Raw genomic sequence first — 22,385 nt, 5'->3', positions numbered from 1 at the left:
CTCTCAGACCTCGTGGTGCCAGCCATGAAAACTTAGGGAAGCTATTCAAGCTCCCTGGCTTTGGTCTCCTGATCTGTGAAATGGGACTAGTCTACCTCCCTCACGGAGCTATCATGACAAGGAAGCAAGAACATGGATGGACAGCACTAGGCATCATGCCTGACACAGAGAAGGTGCCAATATCCATACATGCCCTCCCTTTCTCTTTCCTAGAGTTGTTAGAAAGCTCTTCCCAACACAGGTATAAAACTGCCCTGAACCTGGTTAGTCCAGTTTTCCAGGAGTCCTGTCCACCCAGCGTCTAGGTATTTGTAAATAGGTAATTTTCTATGTGCTTTACTTAGAAGGTCAAGTCAAGAGCTGTCCCTAGAGCCCTGGGGACATCCATGAAGAAAAAACAAAACCAATCCAAGAGTTCCTATTACAGCAAAAACCCAGTGAGATGTGAGTCTGTGAACCTTGCTACAGCTGCAAAGCTCAGGTAGATGGGGAGCGACCACGACTCTGTCTCTCGAAATCCCTCTCCCACCCTTGTGGCTCACCGAGTTCCACCTTTGGCTTTCTCCCAGTTACTACTGTGCTGACAGTCACATTAACACAGAAGTTGCTTCTTTCTACATATATCGTTTGGAAGGCAACATCTTTCCTCATGAGAGGTCTACAGTAGGGGGACAAATAACAAAGAGAGTTCTGGAAAACAAGAACTTCCACACCACTTCACAGTTACAGAGTGCTGTTATGGACATTTCCTCATTTAACAGTCATGGGATTTGAACTATTATTTACATCCATTTGCCTGGTTAGGATGGTAAAGTTCAGTGAGACTAAGGAACCTGCCCAAAGTCACACACGTACCACACACGTATGTATCCTTGTAGTTGGAACAAGAGGCATGGTAACTCTACTAGAAAAGCTTCTCAAGCCACAGGGTTGACAGCTAGGCTTCAGCTAACTCTACAAAGCTGCCAGAGGCCCGGCTAGAATGTCCTCAAGCAGGACATCCTGGGGATGTGTCGCAGGTAAGCTGCGGGCTTGGACGGAAGGTGCATCAACTAGTCCCTAAGTGTTGACCATAGGGAGAACTCGGATACTTGAGGTGAGAAGAGGCTTAGGGACCAGGGCTGGAGGGGCCTGCATTAGTCAGAGGGTAAGCCAGAGAGAAGAACAGCAGGCCCTAGAGCCTGTCTAGACCATCTCTGCTCTCTCCCACCCCGATGTCCCATATCCCTGTGATCCTGCAGACCTTCTGGGGCTGCCTGCTCTCTCTCCACCCCATCTCTTAGAATACCTGCAGCCTGGCGCTCCTTCACCTCAAGTTTCTCCCAGTCCTATCTCCTGACCAGCAGCTCTGTGAAGGATACCTTGTGGAAATCAATGAGATCGGTGAGCGTTGCGTGGCGATTGGGGTCCACTCCCAGGAAGCTGTAAAAATCCCCAGAGGCGTCCACAAGAAAGTGCTTGAACCCTTTCTGCAGGCGATAGGAGAGGGTGTAGCCCCAGATTTTCTCACTGACCCGGACCAAAAATGCTCCCTCCGTCATGTTCTCGAGGAGATCTTCTGCATCTTCTCGGCTAATAATTCCTGGTTTAAAAAAGAAAAAAAATAAGTCCGTAGGTTCAGCAAACCTTTCCCCTGCCACTCTCCCTGACTCACCCCTGCCCCTCATCCTCCTTCCATGGTGTCAGGAAAGAGGCGGCCTCAGGAGCTGTCCAGCACTTACTTACCTCATTCCACCCAGAGCAACCAGCTGTGAGCCTGGGGGCAGAGCTTCTACTAGCACCTGAGTTTAGCACGCTTTCCTCCAAATTAAGCCACACTAATTTGGATTAATTGGGTAAGCAAAGAATTAGCAATGAGCCAGAATTAGAGCATCTATCGATTACAAATACAAGTCAGCAAGCACTGCCCCGTGGAGAGCCTTAAGAGTCCTGCTTTAATGACAACAGCAGAGTGACTCAAGATTACTACCCCAGTTATCTTGCTGGTACCCCTGAATGAGCACCTGAAAACAGTAGGTCCTCTTAAGAAGCCCACCTGTGGGCATTGGGAAACCAGCTCGAAGGACAAAATTTTCTCAGGTTCTGCGGTCCTTCACGAGGGTGTGGTTTCACCACAGTATGGAGGTCGGGTCCAGCCCTGAAGTTACTGATTACTTGTCAGTGGCAATCCCCAGAAGGGCTTTTTGGGAGCTGCTGTCCTCTGGATAGAGCATAGGAAGCCGTGTGTGGGGGGACCAGTCTCGCAGGGCAGGGCAGCGGGAAGAGGGTGGGAGCCAGAAGGCCTAGGTGACCTGCTCAACCTGCCTTCGTCTGGGCTCCGTGATGCTCAGCCAACTCCTCGACTTCTCCAATGTCCTCTGACGTTTAAGTGAGCATCTTAATCCATCTACATCAAGGGCACATTACGACTTTCAAGTCAGCTAAAGAATTTGAAAGCATTTCATAAACCAGTAACACTGTGGAAATGTTGGCTACTGTTATCATCGTATTTGGGGAGAGAAGAGAAACGCATGGTCCTTTTCACACACCCACTTCCCCTGTGCATACACTCCGTGGGATCTTTACTGACAGTCACATAGCAAAGGGGTAGAAGGTAGCCAGGCTGATGGTCCCTGTGACCCTGAGAGGTACTGCACACTTGTGACCTCTCCCCTGCTGCACCCTGGTGCCTTTCTCAAGCTTTCCTGTATGTACTCCCTGCTCCCCCCCAAGCCCCTGCCATTGCTCTCCTATTTATGGGAGATGTGAGTGCAAAGCTCAGGAATCCCTCTCCCACCCTTGTGGCTCACTGAGTTCCACCTTTGGCTTTCAAAGGCAGGACTTTCCTTGTGCCCAAAGCAGAGGACATAGAGGCCACCACACTGTCACATGTCCCCCTTTTAAAGACAGCCAACACAATTGGGGGTCACTTCCATCCTCCTTGCCCAGACTTATCAAGAGGCAATCAAGTGAGCCACCCTCTCCCCAGCCAGGCTATGTAAGTAGGAAACTAGGGAGAGGGGAGGGGGAAGGAAGTGGGGAGCCCTTCTACCACAGAACACCTGAAGAATCGCGCACAATTCCCACGTAGGCAGGAGGAAGCAGCGGGAGGATGTTAGTGCCTTCAGCCAGGGAAGCAGTGACAGCCAAAAGAGGACCAAAATGGCCACCTGGAATCTGTCAGAAGACTCAGCACTGTCTCTCACCCACCTCCCTGCCCCAGTGCCAGAAGACCTAGACCCCAAAGGTGGCTGGGGCAGGGAGAAAAGTAAGAGGAGACAGAGTAGAGCCAAGGGCCGGGAGGAAAAAGGACCAGAAAATGTCACCCCCATCTCCACTCTGCCCACCTCAAGCTAAAGCCCAGACCAGACTGGAAATTGGGGAGGAGAGAATTGTTGCATTGGGCAGGAGCCTGAACAGTCAAACTTGAATAGGACTCAACTTTTTAATATCTGAAAGCGACCAATAACACCAAAAGGACAATGTCATGTGTCTGCCATCTAAAACCTTTGAATAGCCTCCTTGGACTCTGGCAGACTCCAGGCTTGGGAATGACAGACACAGGGCTCTGGGACCCCACCCACCCACCTCTCTAGGCTCATTCACTCACTCACCTTGTGCACCATTGCTGCTCCTTCCCACAAGCCCCCTTGTGCAGAAGTTTCATGCCCGTCCCCGGCCCCCTTTGTCCCAGCTAACCCTGAATCCTCCTCTTCTCTCCTGGGAAGCCCATGCTCTGGTCACCTACACTCTACCTTTGTGCAAGTGAGAAACAGATGTCCCTCTGAGTGGTGGACTTTGAAAAGGGTGCCTCTCTGGGCCAAAATGGCCAAGCTCACATTTCCACATTTCAACCCCTCCTGCTCACAACCAGCCCCCGTGGCAGGGTCCCTTTATTCAGTGTGCAACCTGCTCCATCCTGTCAGGAAATCGTCGCTATCCCAGGAGGCTGCACGGGATATCCACCTTTGAGCTTTCATAACACCTGCCCAGATGCTACAGTGTATTAGTAAACAGGCTGTGAAGGGCTCGAGGGTAAAGCTTGTGGCAACCGTGGGAGCGCGCTGCTCGAGCCTCCCTCAAGAGAGACTCTGCTGCAAGGAACAGTGTCCAGAGCTGACAGCCCCCAGCTGCTGCTCAGGATCCACCGCTGAAGCGTGTTCTGCCCCAGCTGCTTCAGGCACAGAGGGTACAGGACCCAGTGCCCCTGACTCAGAGCACAGAAGGTTCTATGAGCACGAGGCTATGGAAGCTGCCATTCCACCCAGTGTGGGACTCCTCTAGTGAGCAGTCACTGCTCAGGGCTTCCCATCAGCCGGAGCAAGACTCTCCCTGGGCTGTGCTCCAGTAGCAGGCTCTTCCTCCCAATGACCCTTCCTTCCCACCCTCCCTTCATGGGTGTCAGGCCTGCACCTCATCTGAAGACTCTCCCCACCTTCTCCTGCTCCTTCTCCCCTTTATCCTTCATGGGCATTTCTTCCAGGAAATCGCTTGTACTTCTGCTTCCTGGAAGACCCAAACTGACACTGAATGCTGGCCTTTGTGCCCCAAGCATCTGGAATGTTGGGGGGCTTGTTTGGAGCAGTAATCAAGAGCAGAGACTAAAATCACAGCTCAGGTGGACATCTGGGTGGCTCAGTCGGTTAAGCATCTGCCTTCGGCTCAGGCCATGATCTCAGGGTCCTGGGATCGAGCCTCGCATCGGGCTCCTTGCTCAATGGGGACTCTGCTTCTCCCTCTACCTCTGCCGCTCCCCCGTTCATGCTCTCTCTTGCTTTCTCTCTCTCTCAAATAAATAAAATCTTCTAAAAAATAAAAATAAAATCACAGCTCAGGGATTTGTTCAATGGGTGACCTTGGGCAGGTTACTCAAGCCTCTCTGAAACCCAGGGCAGTGTCCTCATCTATTAAGTGGTACCATTACTCTTACCTTCGTCATAAGGTTGTTTGAGCCTATGTTAAATTAATGTGTGAGCATGCTTGCCACAGTGCCTGAGAACACAACGCCTAGCTAATACACATAACTAGTTTGTCTTGGCTACACCAAGCGTATCACTCATGTGCCAGGGTTGGATGTCACTTCGTCCTGGGAACAGCAATGGTCATAGCACTGCCAGGCTATGCTGCCCACACCCACGCACCCAATCCCTCCAGACAGAGGCTGTGGCGGGTGACCTCTGATGGGGACTGCTTGGGTCCCTGGGCCCCAACCTGCACCATCCCTGGCAGACTCTCCAGGTGTCTGGGATAATAAACATCTGCGAACTCTGACCCCACTCTTTGAAACTTACCTAGAAATCAACAGTATAATTTGGCCCAAGACCAAAAGTAATGCAGCCTCATAGTTCAGGATGGCATAGACCATTCCATAGAAAACCTGACCCCCAGGAGAATTAGTTGGTGGCTGGGAGGCCTGTAGGACATTTACAAGGAGAAGCTGTTACACTTCTCTGCCCACTCATACTCTGCACCCCTCGACTCCCTCTCTCTCTCCATGGATCACCTCTAAGCCAAGTGTACTGGGAACTAAGCACTAATCATACCCCATCCCATCCCACCTCTGCCCCTTCTAAACACTCTATGACCTCTTGGCTAAGGAAAGAAGGGAGGGCCTCACCTCACCCCTTCTGACTGTGGAGCAAGCACACTGCTCCCCAGGGATCATGGAAACTTTGTGTGTCTGCCAATGACCAGGGCTGGCCGAGGGATGCGGCCTTACCACACAGTGCTCCAGGGTAGCTGTTCTGGAATGATGACTGCAGAATGCAACTGTAGATCCCTTTTGAGCTAATTCTCACCTGCCAACATTGGGAAATGTAGCTTTTCCTGCAATTTCTCTCCTTCCTCCCTTCAACAACTATGTATTAAGCACTCTCTAGGAGCCAGGCCCCATGCTAGGCACCTGGGGATCAGCACTGAATGAAAAACAGTTCCTGCCTTCCAGAAGCTTTGACTCTGGACAGAAATAAAGATCGACAGGATTTTTTTTTTTAAGAAAAGGCTCACTGTAACCAGTGGTGATCAAGGCCCCAGATGCTGCAGCTCTGGAGCCAAGGGTGGAAGCGACAGCTAGACTGAGACCAGAAAGGTGAAAACAGAGGCACGAGGCAAGAACTTGTTTGCAAAAGAGATTAATTAGCACGTGGCCCAAGGGAGAGCCAAAGTAGGAGCCGGGCAACAGCAATGGTGACATACGAAGAGGTCGGCAGGGGCCAAGCCCCCAAGAGCTCTCTATACCATTAGAAGGATTCTGGACTTAATTTCGAGGGCCATGAGAAATGACTGATGCTCTCTAAACAGAGAAGAATGTGAGAATGTTCAAGGATGAAAAGATGGCTCCAGGGGGTATGAACTAGAGGCACACAAGCCAGGGATCTCAATGCAGTGAGGGCTTCATCATGTAGGGATTGCTTCATAGCTACATTTCCCCAGTTGTACTGCTGGACTCCAGCTCCCAGACTGAGTGTCTGCCAGAGATGGCTTCTATGTTGAGGCGGGGGGGGGGCAAAAGGACACACCGGGGGTTACCTAAGAAGGCCCCTGTCACAGCCAGCCCTGGGCACCATCCAGGGACTCTGTGGCCCTCATCCCCTTCGGTCCTCCTAACATCCCAATCATCATCAGTTCATAACTGAGGACGCCGAGGGTCAGCAAGAAAAGTGACCTATCCCAGGTCACAGAGCTAATAAGTGGTGGGGCCAGATTTTGAACTCAGGTCCTCGGACTCCAAGTCCAGTGCTCTTTGCTCTACACCATGTTTTCACGTGCACAGGACAGTAAGAGCTGCTGTGAAAGACACAGAAGGAGGAGATTAATGTGACCTGGAGAAGTCAGGACAGACCTGAGAGCAGCAACAAAGGGAGATGTGAAGCAGGCCTCTGGGGCTGGGTAGATTGTGGGTACAAGCCGTAAGCAGAGCTGATGACGTGGGAGGGGAGAAGGAGGGATGCAATGAGTGCAGAGTCACAGCCAAGACTAAGAAGGACACCTCCATGGCATATTTATATAAATGGAACATTAGAGAAGCTTAATCTAAGTCTCAGGACAGGAAGGAGACGCAGAGGATGGGCTGAGAGGTCTAGCACATGTGCGATCCGGATCCCAGAGAATTCAGGCGAGAGGGAGAGGAGGCCATATTTAAATATTGAAGGATTGGGGATTCATCAAAGACACGTTGCAGTGAACCTGCCCAAAGCGACTTAGTGTCTCATTCTGTCAGCCAGAGAGAGAAGGCAGATTATCTTCAAAGAATGAACCATTAGACTGATGGTTAACTTCTCAGTTACAACAGTAGAAGCCAGAGGACAATGGGATAATATTTTCAGTGTGCTGAGAAAAAAAAATATAACAGTGTTTAATGAAACTATCTTTCAAGGAAAAGGACAAAATAAAGACATCTTCAGAAAAAAAAATTGAGAAAATCGATTATCAAAGACAATCTAAAGGACATACTTCAGGTGGAAGAAATTTGATCCTGAACAGAGAATCTGAGGGGCTAGAAGGAATGATAAGCATAGATCCTGCAGGTGAATTTAAAAAGATATATTGACTTACAAAACAATACTAGTAATGGATAATTTGAAGATTTAAAGAAAGAACTGTCATACTGACAACATCTGATCAGTTGAGAGTAGAATCACTGTTATGTGTCTTGAGGGGGAGCCTGTGTCTTGAGGGGGAGCCCGGCTGGCTCCAGCAGAAGAGCATTAGCCTCTTGATCTCAGGGTTGTGAGCTGGAGCCCTACGTTGGGTGTAGAGATTACTTAAATACATAAAACTTTAAAAAAATAATTTAAAAAATTCTGTGTGTCTAGAAAGAAGGTAAAGATATATAGCAACTCGAGTATATGTGAAATATGCATGTTACGCCCTCTCAATTAACCACTGAAAGATAGGCATTGAGAGCGGTGTAGCCTCCGAAGAGCAGAGGTGGACAAATGCAACAAGGAGAAGTTTTTTTTTCAATGAAGCGTGAAACAAGCTAATAACTAAAAAATAACTACACTATAGTTCCATTGGTACTAAAGTGAAAAGCTCACAAAGCTAAAGGCTACAGTGCTTGGAGATTAATATACAAACAATAAATGAAGCAAAGATCTGATAGAGCAGATATTCGGGAGAGAGATGGCATCTGATGGAAGGACCAGGGCAACCAAGGTCAGGGGCACACAGGTGCTTCCAGGATGGCTCGTGTTTCTGCTTCTGAAGCTCTCTTCATGCCCTTCACATCTGTATGTGCGCACACTGTATATATTCGATGTTTAATATTTTAAGGATTTAAATATCATGGCTCTGCACCTCCCCACACATCATGCTATGACATTCATTCAAAGTTGGTCAATGTCCTTTGAGGGATGGGGAGGTTATCACCCAGAAAAAAAAAAGGATCACTAATGAGCTTTAAATGTCAGTGTTGGCTGTCTTGGGTCCCTAGAGCACGGTTCTCTGCCCTGGCCCACTCTGATAGAGTCTTACTTAATTCATTTTGGGTACAACAGACATGAGTAACATTTACAATCTTCCCAGGTAATTCCAATATGCAGCCAGGTTTGAGACTGACTGAGCTAGAGTGTAAATGGTCTTGCAAACCAGGGCTGGCAAAGATGTAAAAAGTGGATTTTTACATTCTACAAACTCCCTCTATATTTCTAGTAGTACTTGGAGATCTGAACACAGTTTTATAGACCTACTCTAGAGGGGACAGAGGTAGGGCCTGTGAGAAGACCCTACAGACGGAAAAGAGCTTTTCCTGGGCTGGGTGGTATCCCACCTCTATCCCCTCCACTGAGGGGAAGAAGGACTAAAGGGAGGGCCCCCACTCATGTTCCTGCATCCCACAGAGAAACTAGAAGAGTCCCATATCCCAATTTTGTGGAGAATCTAGCAGGAGCCGTGCGCCAGCATAATGTAGCCACAATTAGGCAGAACGACGGATTTGGAGACAGAACAGCCTGAAGATGATGGCTGCCAGACTCCCCGAATTTCTGTGTGTCCTGGAGGGGAGCCAGGACTTCCAACACCTTCTGGTGTGGGATTTGGAAGATGGAGGGAGAGAAACCATCATGTGTGGCTGCTGGGAATCGGGATTGGGTCAGCCTTCCGGACACCCCTAACCAGATTAACTGCACATTTACCCTTTCCAACAATTACATTTCCTGGGATATATTATAAAGAAATCCTCACACAAGTCCATAAGGGTCCAGGGCAAGAAAAGTAATTGACTCTTAGATTAATCTGTGGTGGTGATAAGTTGAGGGCAATGTGGGTGTCCAGGACTCGAGGAGAGGGTAAGCAAAATTAGGTAGATGCAGCCTGTGGAATTCTGTGAAGCAATTAGAAATAATAGGCCAGAGGTAGAAACAGCGTGGCTCTCATAACAAAGTCCATGGACTAAGTTTCCAACAAAACTAGGTGGCAAGGTAGCCCTGTGAACCCCAGATACAAATGGAGGTAGAACAATCAATCAACACAAGACTTTCGTGATACCAAGCGTTTCCACAGGAAGAAGAAGAAAGAAACAAGGGTGACCAATGGACCCGAGAGCAGTCGACAGGAATTCACTGGAAAGCAGGAGGCCAACTTAAGAATAGCAGCTGAAACCTGGGGAGGATCTGCCTTCCCCAATCCTGGGGAAGGGCAAGAGGCCCATGGTGACACCCTCTGGGGCCACCTCTGATCACTGGGAGTGGAATCAAAACTGAGCAAGGTAGGAGAAAAGAAAGGGATGAAGGAGAAGGTCCAGACCCACGTGGGGGAGGGGAACAGAGCGTAGATAACCCAGGAAGCAAGCTGCGCTTTTTGTGGACACATCACAAAAACAGCAGAAGTGGGGCGCTTGGGTGGCTCAGTCAGATAAGCATCTGCCTTCGGGTCAGGTCATGATCTCAGGGTCCTGGGATCGAGCCCTGCGTCGGGCTCCTTGCTCAACGGGGAGCCTGCTTCTCCCTCTCCCTCTTCCCCTCCCCACTCATTCTCTCTCTCTCTCTCAAATAAATAAAATCTTTTAAAAAATTAGCCACAGAAAAGCATCAAGGTCAAATCATATGTAACGTTAGCTGAGAAAAAAAGAAAATGAGCAGAATAACTTCCCTTGGGTGATATATACATAATATATATACAAGAACCCTTTGAACAGATACTCATTATTATCAGGAAGGCTCCTTATTGAGGAGGAAGGGGAATGTGGGTGGAGCATAAAGGAGAGTAAGAAAATAAACAAATAAGGGACAGCCTTGTTTCTTTCCATAATGATAATAAAGTATGAGGACAGGGGTGGAAGAGGTGGCCAGTGAACTGAATCTTTAGGACTGAGGGTTTTTTGGAAAATAAACATCATTAAGAGCATAGCCCAGAAGAGAGGCAAGGTCACCCCAGAACCTAGGCTTTGGGGTAGATGGTCTTCTCTAACAGTTAACTGATGGCAGTTGTTGAAACTCAGAAGGCCCAGCAAGAGCCAAGGTAGGGCCAAGTCAAGTGTGGGGGATAATCAGTGTGAAAAAGGGGACCCCCAGACCCCAGCTATGCTCAGTATCCAACACTCATAGATGCTTCCAGCAGCGGTGGACCATCGGATTCGTAAAAGTAGAGAACAAGGTCCAGAGATGAGGGGCCAACCAGGGCCTTTCTTTGACTCCCTCCCAAGCTCCCCCTACACTCAGACACCACCTGGGGAAAAGGAGTGATGTTGGAAAGATTGAATATTTGTTAGAAAGTAACTGAGTTAAACTGAAAGAGACTCTTAAAACCAAAGGAACTGGAAATGTTGAGGGTGATTTTTTAGGCATTAGCAGGAAACAGAGGTCCTGACAAGGTAAGATCACTTATAAAAACAAATAAACAAGAAATTACACTTTTATATCTATCTTTCTAGCAACAATTCAAAAGTTTGATGGAAATGTAGAGACAGCCAAATATGTCTCCAGACACTGTCAGCTGCCCCGTGGGGCACAATCATCCCTGGCAAGAACCGCTGACATACAGATAGACCCGAAAGATCTCTAACTGATAACAACAACAACAAAAGTCTTAACAAAATCGTCCACGGCTCCTCTGGGTGCTGAACATCAGAGGCAAGCCAACTAACTACAGCGCCCTCTGGGCCTCTGCAGTAAAAACCATGGCCAAGGTCAGGGGCAGAAGCCTCCCAGCGCCCCCTTCCCCCCACCCCATCCGCGATTGCACAGCAGGAGGGTAAGAAGCAGGGAATGCAGAAGCAGAGATGGCCAGCGTAGCCAAGAAGTCCAGGCTTGCTCTCCCTGCTCCAATTCCCGCACATTTATATCGCATTTGCAGCCGGCAGCCCCGCGAGGTGTGGCCAGCAGCTCCTGACTCCCTTCTTACTGTACGGAGCACAAATCCCCGTGCCATCTTCGCTAAGCCTCACCTAATCATCTCCCTGCATCCCATGAAGATGATGCTCTCAAACACCACCAACAACAACTTCAAGTTGCTATCAAAATATTGATTCCATCGGTGCCAACTGGCGGCAGCCCCAGGAAAGGAAAGGCACTTTAAACACACCTCCAAAAGACGCTGGGCTCTAAGGGACCCATAAATCCATATGTTAGCAAATCCTGGATTCAGTTCCCAGCCCCTCCTCCACCTCCATCCCGGTCCCTGAAATCACTGGCTCCGAATTTAACCTGGGTAACCAAATGGGTTCCTTTTATTTCTCTGTTAGGGTTTCTCTCTGAAAAGAACGAAATGCAGGCAGGCCAGACACGTTTTACTTTTTATGGGTCTCAATTTATCTGATGGGCATATTTCTTAGAGCTTTCACTGTAGCTACGCCTCACCGGCCGGCAACTCCTCCATCAACCGGTTAGCTACTTCTCATTCATTTTTGTGACTTTCCTTTCTTATTGCCATACTCTCCAGACGATATCATTAAAGAGGCTGGAATTATTAAGCTCTTCATTCTCAACAGTTTCTTAAAGCATCCTAAAGCCACAGAGATTGTGATGAATGAGTTCACCTGCCTTCATTTTTTTTATAACTCCAAATGAAATTTAACCGCGGCTAACTGCTGAGACAAGGGTGTCACGGGAAGAGCTTCTTGGTTCCAGATATCGCCATGCACAAGAGGCAATATCCCCTGCCCACGACCGCCTGCTCCAAGTTGACACGCCAGGTTCAAGTCGCTAACGCCTCTGTTGGGACAGAGGATGGCAACCACGCAGTAGAATGACTTCTGAAACTGGCTACCCAAGGATCCTGTGTAGCACTAACTTCAGCTGAAAGTATAAAACGACTATTTGCTTCGGGTCAGTCTTGCTGAGTGGACTGACAGTTTCACGAGGACAAAGAACGGGCTTTCTCCTCTCTATGCCAGACATCGTTCGGTCTTGCCCACTCAGGACCAGCTGCCCATCTTCTGGCAAGGGAATGCTGACCTCCTTTTGGGAAGCCACGCCTCTCACTCACGTCTCCACTCACGTCTATGCCCTTGCAATGGGATGGATTCTATGCCCCACCCGGGATGGTCATGTAACTCAGGCCTGGCCAATCAGAGAGGTCTCGTGCCTCTGGCCATAGTGACTGGTTCAGGAGGGAGCACGTGACCAAACCAGACCCAGCACAGCAGGATGTGGGGACTAGTAGTATCCGGAATATTGAGAAAAAAGCATGTCGTCTGTCTGCTGGACTTCAACCTAAGCAAAAGGGGACGTGGCAACCACAAGCTGGTTCATTGCTTAGGCAAGAAATCATGGTGTAGAGCAACAGAGCTGAGAGATGGAGAAAGGCCAGATGCTGAAACCTTAAGTTCCCTGGATCAAGCAAAGCCTGAAGCCAGGCTACCTTTGGATTTTTCAGTCACATGAACAAATAAGTTCTTTTTTATTATATCAGGTTTTTTTTTTTCTGTTACTTGCAAATGAATATAAGTTCCATGAGGGCAGGGAAGCTGTCAGTTGAGGTCACCACCAAATGCCCGGTACTTAGCACAGTGTCTAATACAACCGAAGCTTAATATTAATTACAAAATTACAATAAATTAATTACAAAAATGCCTTATACAGGGAGCCTGCTTCCTCATGCCCCTGCCCAGGTAATTCGACAATTCCCAACACTGACAATTCCCTGTTTTACTCCCATTTATTGCATGAGGACTTTGAATACTGTACGAGACTTGGAGGTCACCCTTCAGGCTTTCTGTGGGGGGGTGTGCCGGCCTAGGAAGGAGCAGACACTTGCCTCAGCCAAGAATAAGGCATGACAGCTGAAACAGCTGACCCCACGACCTGCGTGTCTCCTAAGGAAATAGCCATCTCCTCCTCCTCGAGGAGCTGTTCTGGACTGAGAAGGAACTGGCTCCCCTGAGTCCTGCCTGCCCCCAGGGAAGTCACATAACATAGTCCCTCACCTGTGAGATGGTGACAAGGCTGCTTTGTATCACAGGGGCATGGACTCTAGAGCGGGATCTCCAGGGTTTGAGCCCCATGGCCCCCACTTACCATGAGTGAGCCTCAGGCAAGTGGCCTCAATTCTCTGTACCTCAGCTTTCTCATCTGTGAAATGGGGCTAATGCTAGCAGGAAGCACACAGAGATGATACAAGGATTAAATAAGTCCATGAATGTGAGCCAGCGTCTGGCCTATTATAAACACCGTGTTCCTACCTAACTGCCTGTATTCCTACCTCTTCCAGAGAGTAGTGTGAGGAGTCAAGGAAATGTTTCCTTGGCATAGCCAGCACAAAGTAAAAATTTCATAAATTATCTGTTAAAACATAAAAGCCAGCATGACCCCATAGGGGAGGCCAACCAGCCACACCCCCTGGAGAGCAAGCTGCACCCCTGAGAACCAGTACAAGGTTAAGTGCCCCCTTTCCAGGGACGCCCGCGATCCAAGCAGTGCTTCTGTGTGTCTCCAGATGGACACAACTCCATACACCGTACAGGGCTTGGCCGCAGAGACCCAGGGGTCAGCCTCTCTTCTCCCTCAGCCCCCTACCCTGATGCAAGACAAAGGCCGAACATCTGCATGGTAACCCTGCTCCCAACAACCTTCTCACCCTGGAGAGAGGCCCCAAATACTCCGATGCCTTCTTGGAGAGAAGCAGACAGGGGAGAAAATCCTAAAGACCTAGCCTCCCGAAGAAGATGACTCCACTGAATAGGACGAAGTTAAACAAAATGGACTAGAGTTTATTTTTTCCCCTACTACCCAGAAAGGAAGAAGGGGGGGGCAGTGATAACTTCACGACATGGGAGAAATGTAGAAAAATAAAGGACTTCCACTTTCTTTGTACGCTGAAGCTTGCAACTTGACTGCGCCAATGTTGGTAACACCCCACTACCTGCAGGGGGCGGTATATTGTCCCCATTACCTGAGGAGCCGTAACATTGATTGCATATGCAAGCCATATTGTTCCCCTCCGGGAATCATTGCTAGATTGTCCCATGGGTAGAGGACACCCTCCTGCCCCACGCACCCTGGTGAGAGGCAGTGTGAATCACAGCACCCAAAAGCAGCATCATTGTTTGAAATGAAACCTGTAAGCAAATGCTCTGGCATGTAAATCTATAAAGAACTTAATTACGGAGCAGAAGGTAATTTCAGTCTGATAAACTGTTAATAATTATGCATAAATATTAATGAGTCTTCATTTCCAGAAAGGCTTCTCAACTACTATAGTGACTAGACTTTATTCTCTAGCAAATGTCAAAGCCACCATATTGGTCTCTCAGATAAGCAGAGAGAGAACAGCTCCTGGTGGGAAGGTGAGGGGAGAAGAGTCACGCGATCTGACCTAACCGCCATCAGACGGGACCATCCGTGCTCTCACTGTTTTGACTGAAGGGCTATCTGGCTTCTGTTTACACACCCCAGCAGTGGGTGCTCAGGACTCCTGGAGGTAGCTTATTCCATCTCAGGACATCAGACTGTGCCAAAGTCAGCCCTTGTGATTTTCACCTCGTGCTCCATGTCCTGACCTTGCGGTCTCTCACAGGTTGGGGGACATTAGTGGTTGGGGGACATTAGTGGTTTGAAGACAGCAGCTGTGCCCCACCCCCCACCACATCTTTCTGTTCAACCCCGTGCCTGCCCTCAGGAAAACGGGAGGCCAATGGCTCTGGCATGAGCTGGGGCGCTGGATACCAGGGCTGGAAACAGGTGGGAAACTAGACTACAGAGCCTGGAGCAAAGAAAACCCCAAAATAGTTTGCTGGAGTTGAAGAAGGGTCTAACCTATGATAGGAACCTCCCAGAGTTAGGAAGATAGGAAGCATCTTTTGTCACCACCAGAAATATGATGGGACTGTCAGAAGAATATCAAATCAATTACATCAACAGACATCATGGTTTGTGGCACTCTGCTTTTTTAAATCCAAATAGAAAAAAGAAAAAATTCAGTTCTCTCAAATCCAACTAGAAGTCCAAGCCCTGTCCCTTCCCACACATTTTAGTTACCCTCACCTGAGACAAATATCTCAGCAAAACAACCCAAATAAAAGTGTTAGGTGGACAAGACACAAAAGGCTGAAATCAAAAGCACAGAGCTACAGAGAGCCAAAAGAAAAGAGTTCAGATCTTGAAAACACCATTACAATCTATGCTTTCCTAAAGCAGAAAATAATGTTGCTGTTCTCTGTAATCCTTTTTTGGGACTTTACAGCCAGTGCACAATTTTTTTTAAAAGAAGGAAAAAGATTCCTTTATTTCTTAGTTGGAACAGCTTAAGCAAGAACTTAAGAGGAAAGTAGGTCAACTAGCCTACTTTTTCCCTCTTTAGAAATTTTTGCATTTGGGATCCGAGTTGGTGGAAAATTTCCACTCCATGCTCTGCTCAGGAAACTTAGCAATCTGACTTGACATGATGGATCTGCCACATGCCAACTATCCTTCCAAATGACCCGTGTGTTACCCTCACAGCTTTCAAAACACATTTCAAGATGGGGATCAGAGTCATGATGTAAGAAAATTCAGACTTGTGTTTTTTTGGGGGAGGGTGGAGGCTAAATAAGTATCATCTTTCTTTTATGCAATCATTTGATGTCATCTTTTTCTTTACTTCCAAGTGACAGCAGTGACCTGGCCTCAGGGTCAGAGGCCACCATTTACATATTCAAATCCTCATATGCATCTCCAAAGGCTACCATGTTTATTTATTCCATATAATAAATGGAAGCATTTATTTTATGTCAGGAATGTTCTAAACACTTTATAAATATCATACACTTAATCCTCATAACACCACTACAAAGTGGGTATGACTACTTTCTCTGCAGTCAGTCCTTGCTTAACATAGACTTAGTCCATGGGTCATAGTTGCCCGGGGCCCCCCGTACTGGCTGCCACTTCTCGACAGCTTCCAAAGCCTCACCATGGTTCCCTGTCCTCCCACTGATCTTGGACACCAAGGACAGGGCCCGAGCTGGCTCGTTCTTTCCATCTCAGCCCCAGAAATGCTAGCTTCTGAGAATAATGTCAGAGGCCAAACAGAGCATCCCCAGATTTTCCCTCTAGCTGGGCCAGGAGACCAGTGGCAGCTCCACTCCACAAGGTCACAGAATGAGCAGGGGTAAGATTTAAAATAAAGAGCTCAGGCTGCATCTAAAAGAGGTTCAGATGAAGGGCGCCTGGGTGGCTCAGTCGGTTAGCATCCAACTTCTGGTTTCAACTCAGGTCATGATCTCATGGTTGTGGGATTGAGACCCACGTCAGACTGTGCTCAGTGCGGAGTCTGCTTCAGATTCTCTCTCCCTCTCCCTCTCATTAACTCTCTCTCTCTCAAATAAATAAATAAAATCTTAAAAAAAAAAAAAAGAGCTTCAAATGAATATACAGTAAGGGACAGTGAATCCAGAGGGAAGACTTTTGGGCCCCAATCTCTCTCCCTTGGTAGCAGTATATTCAAGGAACCTCCAAAATGGAGTAGGAAAGACCAGGATCCAGAAGCCAACAGGGGTTGATTTCTCAAGCTCTCTGGCCCTCAGTATGGTCACCAGTAAAGAGCGAACCATGACTGGGTCAAGAGCAGTTGAGAGTTCCCGTGAGATGATACCCATCAAGCCACCCTGTACATCTACACCACCATGCAAACACGCAAGACTGCACAGCCACATCATGCTAGGAGGGTCACCTACGGTCGGCCCATTTAAGTCCTCCCTGCTCTGTGCAGCTCAGAGAAGAGGAGACCTCCCAGTGCATGCAGTTGGAGGAGCTGAGTCTAGACTCCATTCCCACTCAGCCTCTGCCTTCAAAGCACAATCTTTCCCACTTCACAAGGAGCTGCCTCCGGACAGGACAGCCTGGTGAGTCTGTCTTTCGCCTACAGGACTCCCAGAAGAGCCATCCAGAGGAGGTCCCCACTGCCTGTACCTCAGCTCCTACGCCAGAAACACCACCAGCAATAGAGAAATGAGCAAGGTGAAGAAACCAACAGTCACCTTTCATTCTTAGCCCGCAGACTCCCAGGCGCCCCCTAGTGGCCCCGTGCCCTGGCCATAGTTTCCAATGCACCTGTGCACCAGAGAAAACTCTAGAGGCTCAGCAGGAGCAGAGCCCCTGGTCCTGGAGTGATGCCAGCAGAACATGCACTCAGAATCACACTGCACCCTGGGCACTAAGGACAGAATGCTTAAAGGCCCCCAACTCCCCATCCGATGAGTCCACCAGCCATCCAGACTGCCCAATAGTAAGCTGTAACCACCAGAAAGCTCTTTCTTCAAGAGAGGAGCTTGACTCTCTCTTGGGATCCAACTCAAATCCCAATGCTAGGACTCTCTTCATAAGTCCTAGCCCCCAGCTCTGGTCCTATCCTCTTAGAATAATCTTTTCTCAAGACAGAACTCCAGAGATTGAGAAATGGTGGCTCTATTCTCCCATCCATCCCACACCAAGGCTTTTCCAAAACAAATATCCCCCTGGGTAGTCACTGAAAATGACCACGATGACCTCTATTTCCTTCCCTTCCCTCAAACACATTGAGATGCGTTGTGATCAAGGGCAAGATGAACAAGGAGTCTGAAGGTTTGGGCCCATTCTAGGACCTCACAGCTCTAGGACCTTCAACATTCCTGTCCTCTAACTATGCTCTGAAGTCACAGTGTGGAAAGGTAGGAAGCAGTGCCCATTCCACTTGGGAGCTCAAGCTTTGCATGGAAAGCCACCCCCCACTGCTGGGCTCCCTGCAGACTGCACTGTCTACATGGGGGAGGGAGTACCTCCTCCCTGGGGAAGCCCCCACTTTGTGCTTGTCTGAAAAGGCAGGACAATAACACCCCACCTGAATGCAGGTGAGGCCGTGCTCAAGATCCACTCCCAGGACCTGAGCAGGGTCCTGTGGGAATAGTTTACCAATACCAACTACATCAGCCACTGCCTAGCACCCCCACCAAGCCCTAAGGGTAAGTGGCAAGACAGCCAGTGGGTTGCTGCCAAGACAATAAACCATGGATCACACTGTGACTGTTTTTCTACAAGTTAAGCACAGAAAGAGAAATGGGGTCCAACTGAGCCAATGTTCAGACAGAGGATGTTCCTAATAATTTTAGATACATGTTGAAGTCCAAAAATAGATTTTTCCCCCAAAGCCAAGCTCATATGCACGAGCTTTTCTTGGGAGTATTTTTGTAGAACTAGAAGTCTCTCTTATAACCCCCGGAACACGACAATGAACAAAGGAGAAAGGAGGAATAACTTGACCACTTTCTTTTTAACAGAGGAGACTACTGAGAACTCCTTGGTCCCAGCAGGAAGCCAGTTCTCCTTCCCCTCCCCGCCCCACCTCTGAACTCTGTTTCCCAGAGTGGGTGGCTTCTCTTGTGGCCCACCTCAGAGTCCAAGAGACATCAGCACTCACACCAACGTGGCCCACCTCAGACTCCAAGAGACATCAGCACTCACACCAACGTGGCCCACCTCAGACTCCAAGAGACATCAGCACTCACACCAACGTGGCCCACCTCAGACTCCAAGAGACATCAGCACTCACACCAACATGGCTCATTATGGTGGACAAAGCACATTTGTTGGCTTGATCTTCATAAGTCCTGTGAAACCCATGTTAAAATCTCAATTTCATAGATGGGGATTTAAAGGACACGCCCAATGTCACAGAGCTGCTAGGTTCTAGAGTGGGCCCCAAACCTTCAGACTCCTCGTCCACATTACTCTTTGGAGCATACAATGCATCCAAACGTGTTTGAGGGTAGAGAAGGAACCAGGAGTCACAGTGGTCATTTTTAATCTCCATCTAAAACCCAGCTAAACTGGGGCGCCTGGGTGGCTCAGTCAGTTAAACAGCCAACTCTTGATGTCAGCTCAGGTCATGATCTCAGGGTCATGAGATCAAGCCCCACATCGGGCTCCATTCTCCATGTGGAGTCTGCTTGAGATTCTCTCCCTCTCCCTCTGCCCCTCCCCTCTCTTGTGCGCTCGCTCTCTCTCTAAAATAAATAAATAGAATATTTTCTTAAAAAAATATTTAAAATCCAGCTAAAATAATAAGGAATGTTTTACCCAGGAAAGAAAAGATTTATTTGGGGGTTGTAATAGTTGACATTATTGGCTCAAATTCTCTCTCCTTCCCTGTCTTCACACCCTTCGACACACAGCTTCGCAGTTCCTCACAGGAAAGGAGCAGGATATACTTTCCCACCCTGAACTCTCTGACATACTGCGGCCAATGTTATGAGGTGAAAGTTGACAGTCCTGCTTCAAAGACTAGATTCACAAGCCTAGAATGCCACTTGCTCTCTGGTCGCTGGGAAGAGCATGCCTGGGCTAGCCTGCTGGTCCCGGGGGCAGCGTGGGAGATTCGGGGAGCAGAGCCACCCCCGCTGAGATGTCCAACCAAGAGCAGTTGAGAGCAGAGCCCCCAGCCAACCTTGGCAAAGACTCCCTCACAGTTAAATGGGTGCAGGCTGCCTGTGGGCAGTATGGACAGTAGCTCACTCTCTGGAAGGACATGGGGGGCGGTGTGCACTCAGGGATGCTGTCAGGGAATGCCTCCACTGGGGAAGAGGTTGGACCATACCAATAGTTCCAGACTTTGGGATTTTAGGTATGAAGCAAAGTTATTCTCAAGGGTTTAGAAACCAACATGGGGCTGCTAGCTTTTTGCTTTTCTGAGCAAAGGTAATATATAAAAATAACTACCACTTACTATCACCACCCATTCATAAAAGATAGAACATTTTCACACTACAATAGAGGAAAGGAGATCATCTTAGAATACGACACAGTCCTTTCCAAGCAAAGACGGTGGGCCACCCTCCATCCATGAGCCTTTTTCTTTTCATTCTGTCACAGATCAATAAAAACTTTGTCACTAAATAGCTCCAGTCTGTGTATTAGCAACTTTCCCGCATGCTTTATGATAGAACTGTCAAGAGAACATGAAATCAGTTACATAAATTACGAGACTTAAATCATGGTTCTGTTTGTTCTGTGACAATATAAAAATTACATTTTTTTCATCAGGGTAGAAAATAAAGCTAGAGATGAATTGGAGCACCTCTGTGGTGCCTTCTCCACCGGCTGCGGCAAGCACTGCAGCTCCCCCGGGGCCCCCGCCCCACCCCCTCCTCCACAGAACTTCAGAGCTGCACTACGCAGGCGCCTAAGATGCTCCTGATGTCCTTCTGTGCTTCTAATGGATGAATGAAAAGGAAAGCAGCAATTCTCAGGGCTACATAACTGGGACCGAAGTGAGAAGCAGGGAATCCCCTGGGACCAGCTTAGGGGATGTGTGTCTCAGTCACCCGTGAATGTTGACTTTTTTCTTTCTGGGCCATAAGGAGCCTCTCCATCCTACATATCCTACAGATACAGATACCTGGTGAAGGGGGCAGGCTACAAGTGGACGGCTCCCGCTTAACTTCACTCATCAGGCCCTCAGGAGACCCACACACCTACCAGACCTACTAGGGCCCAGTGTGGAGAAGCAATGGCTATTCTCTGGGACTGGGAAGACTGGATCTGATCTGGCACTTGATTCCCACCTTCACCCATTCTTTAGGCATTCAGAGAAAATGAACAAGGACCTTAGTTTCACAGGCTTACGTTCAGGTAGGAGAACAGACAAAAGCAAATAACAAGATAAATATCAATTGGGTGAGCACTCTTAAAAAGATGAGCATAGTGAGTTGAGAGAAACTGGCAAAGGCTTCTTTAGGTAAGGATTCAGGAAAGGCCTCTCTGAGAAGGGGTATTTGAGATGAGAAATAAGAATGCATCGTCCGGGCGCCTGGGTGGCTCAGTTGGTTAAGCGACTGCCTTTGGCTCAGGTCATGGTCCTGGAGTCCCGCATCCGGCTCCCTGCTCAGCGAGGAGCCTGCTTCTCCCTCTAACCCTGCCCTCTCTCATGTACTCTCTCTCATTCTCTCTCAAATAAATAAATAAAATCTTAAAAAAAAAAAAAAGAATGCATCATCCATGCAAAAAGCTAGGAAAAGAGCAATACCAACCAGATTAAAAGCAAGTGCAAAGGGCCTGGGGCAGAAAAGAAAATGGCTTGTTTGAGGAGGAGGGAAAAAGCCAGAGTTGTGGAAGCAAGGTGGACAAAGGGAGAATTGTGGTATGAGGCTGGAGCAGGAAGCAGGACCCATCATTGGGGGCCCTGTAGGCCCCAGCATGGCGTTTGAAATTCATTGCAAATATAAAGGTATTAAGCAAGGGAGTGACAGGATCTGATTTATATTTAAAATATTCGCAGGATGCTGCGTGAAGGGTTAATTGTAGAGGGGCCAGAGTGAAACAGGCAGACCAGTGAAGACATTCCTGCATGAACTGGGTGGTGCCTCTGTGCCCTTTATGACCTTGGACAGTCCCTGAAAAATGCTACATTTCAGCCATCCCACCTGTAGTATGGCTACCACCTACACTCAATAGTTCATAAACTCTTTGGGCTCCTGAAGATGGGATGAAGGTGCACATGGCCTTGCTCGCCCCTGCATGATTTCACTCCAGCTGCCTTTCCTAGAGCTGGAGCCACGTCCACAGCTTGCCTGTGAGGGCCTCCCCATTAGCCCTTAAGAACACACGGTCTCTCGTGCCCATCATGGCACTGAGGGTCATGCTCTCCATCCGGATGGAACTGAGAACACGTGGAGGCTGCTCAGGAAGCAGGTGTGTAGTTTGCATTGCAAGGGGAGACACAGGCCAAGGTGGAGGCTGGCCAAGCTCCCCGGAGGCAGGCAGAAGTGAAGCAAAGGCAGGTCAGGGTCTGATGGATGCTAACTGCAGCCGAAGAGACCCATTCTGACCAGGGGAGTCCTCAGACAAACCTGGGCTCAGTGCTGATAAGGGAGGGAAGACTCTGGGAGCAAGGCCAGAATGCAACTTATCCAGAGAAACCTGGCAGTCTGGCCAGGCTGCTGGAGAATAAGAAACCATACGGAGCAGAGAAGAGATGTCTCGGGCAAGTCTGTCCTGGATAAGTCAGCACCCAGCAGACCA

The 22,385-nt window shown here is 48.6% G+C and overlaps 1 protein-coding gene across 1 annotated transcript in view; it reads right to left on the bottom strand.

The window, feature by feature from the left end:
- SH2D4B (SH2 domain containing 4B) overlaps positions 1 to 22,385 on the bottom strand; it is an 82,909-nt gene that overhangs the window by 5,582 nt on the left and 54,942 nt on the right. Inside the window, exon 9 of the mRNA XM_064595536.1 lies at positions 1,362 to 1,582. Within this exon, the coding sequence (XP_064451606.1) occupies positions 1,362 to 1,582 (221 nt within the window). The remainder of the gene's footprint in view (positions 1 to 1,361; positions 1,583 to 22,385) is intronic.

The sequence above is a fragment of the Mirounga angustirostris genome, unplaced genomic scaffold (assembly GCF_029215605.1).
Source record: "Mirounga angustirostris isolate CCGP_5_RB_7025 unplaced genomic scaffold, mMirAng1.0.hap1 SCAF_6, whole genome shotgun sequence".
In the NCBI taxonomy this organism is placed as follows: Eukaryota; Metazoa; Chordata; class Mammalia; order Carnivora; family Phocidae; genus Mirounga; species Mirounga angustirostris.
This window is presented reverse-complemented; position numbering and strand designations above follow the sequence as displayed.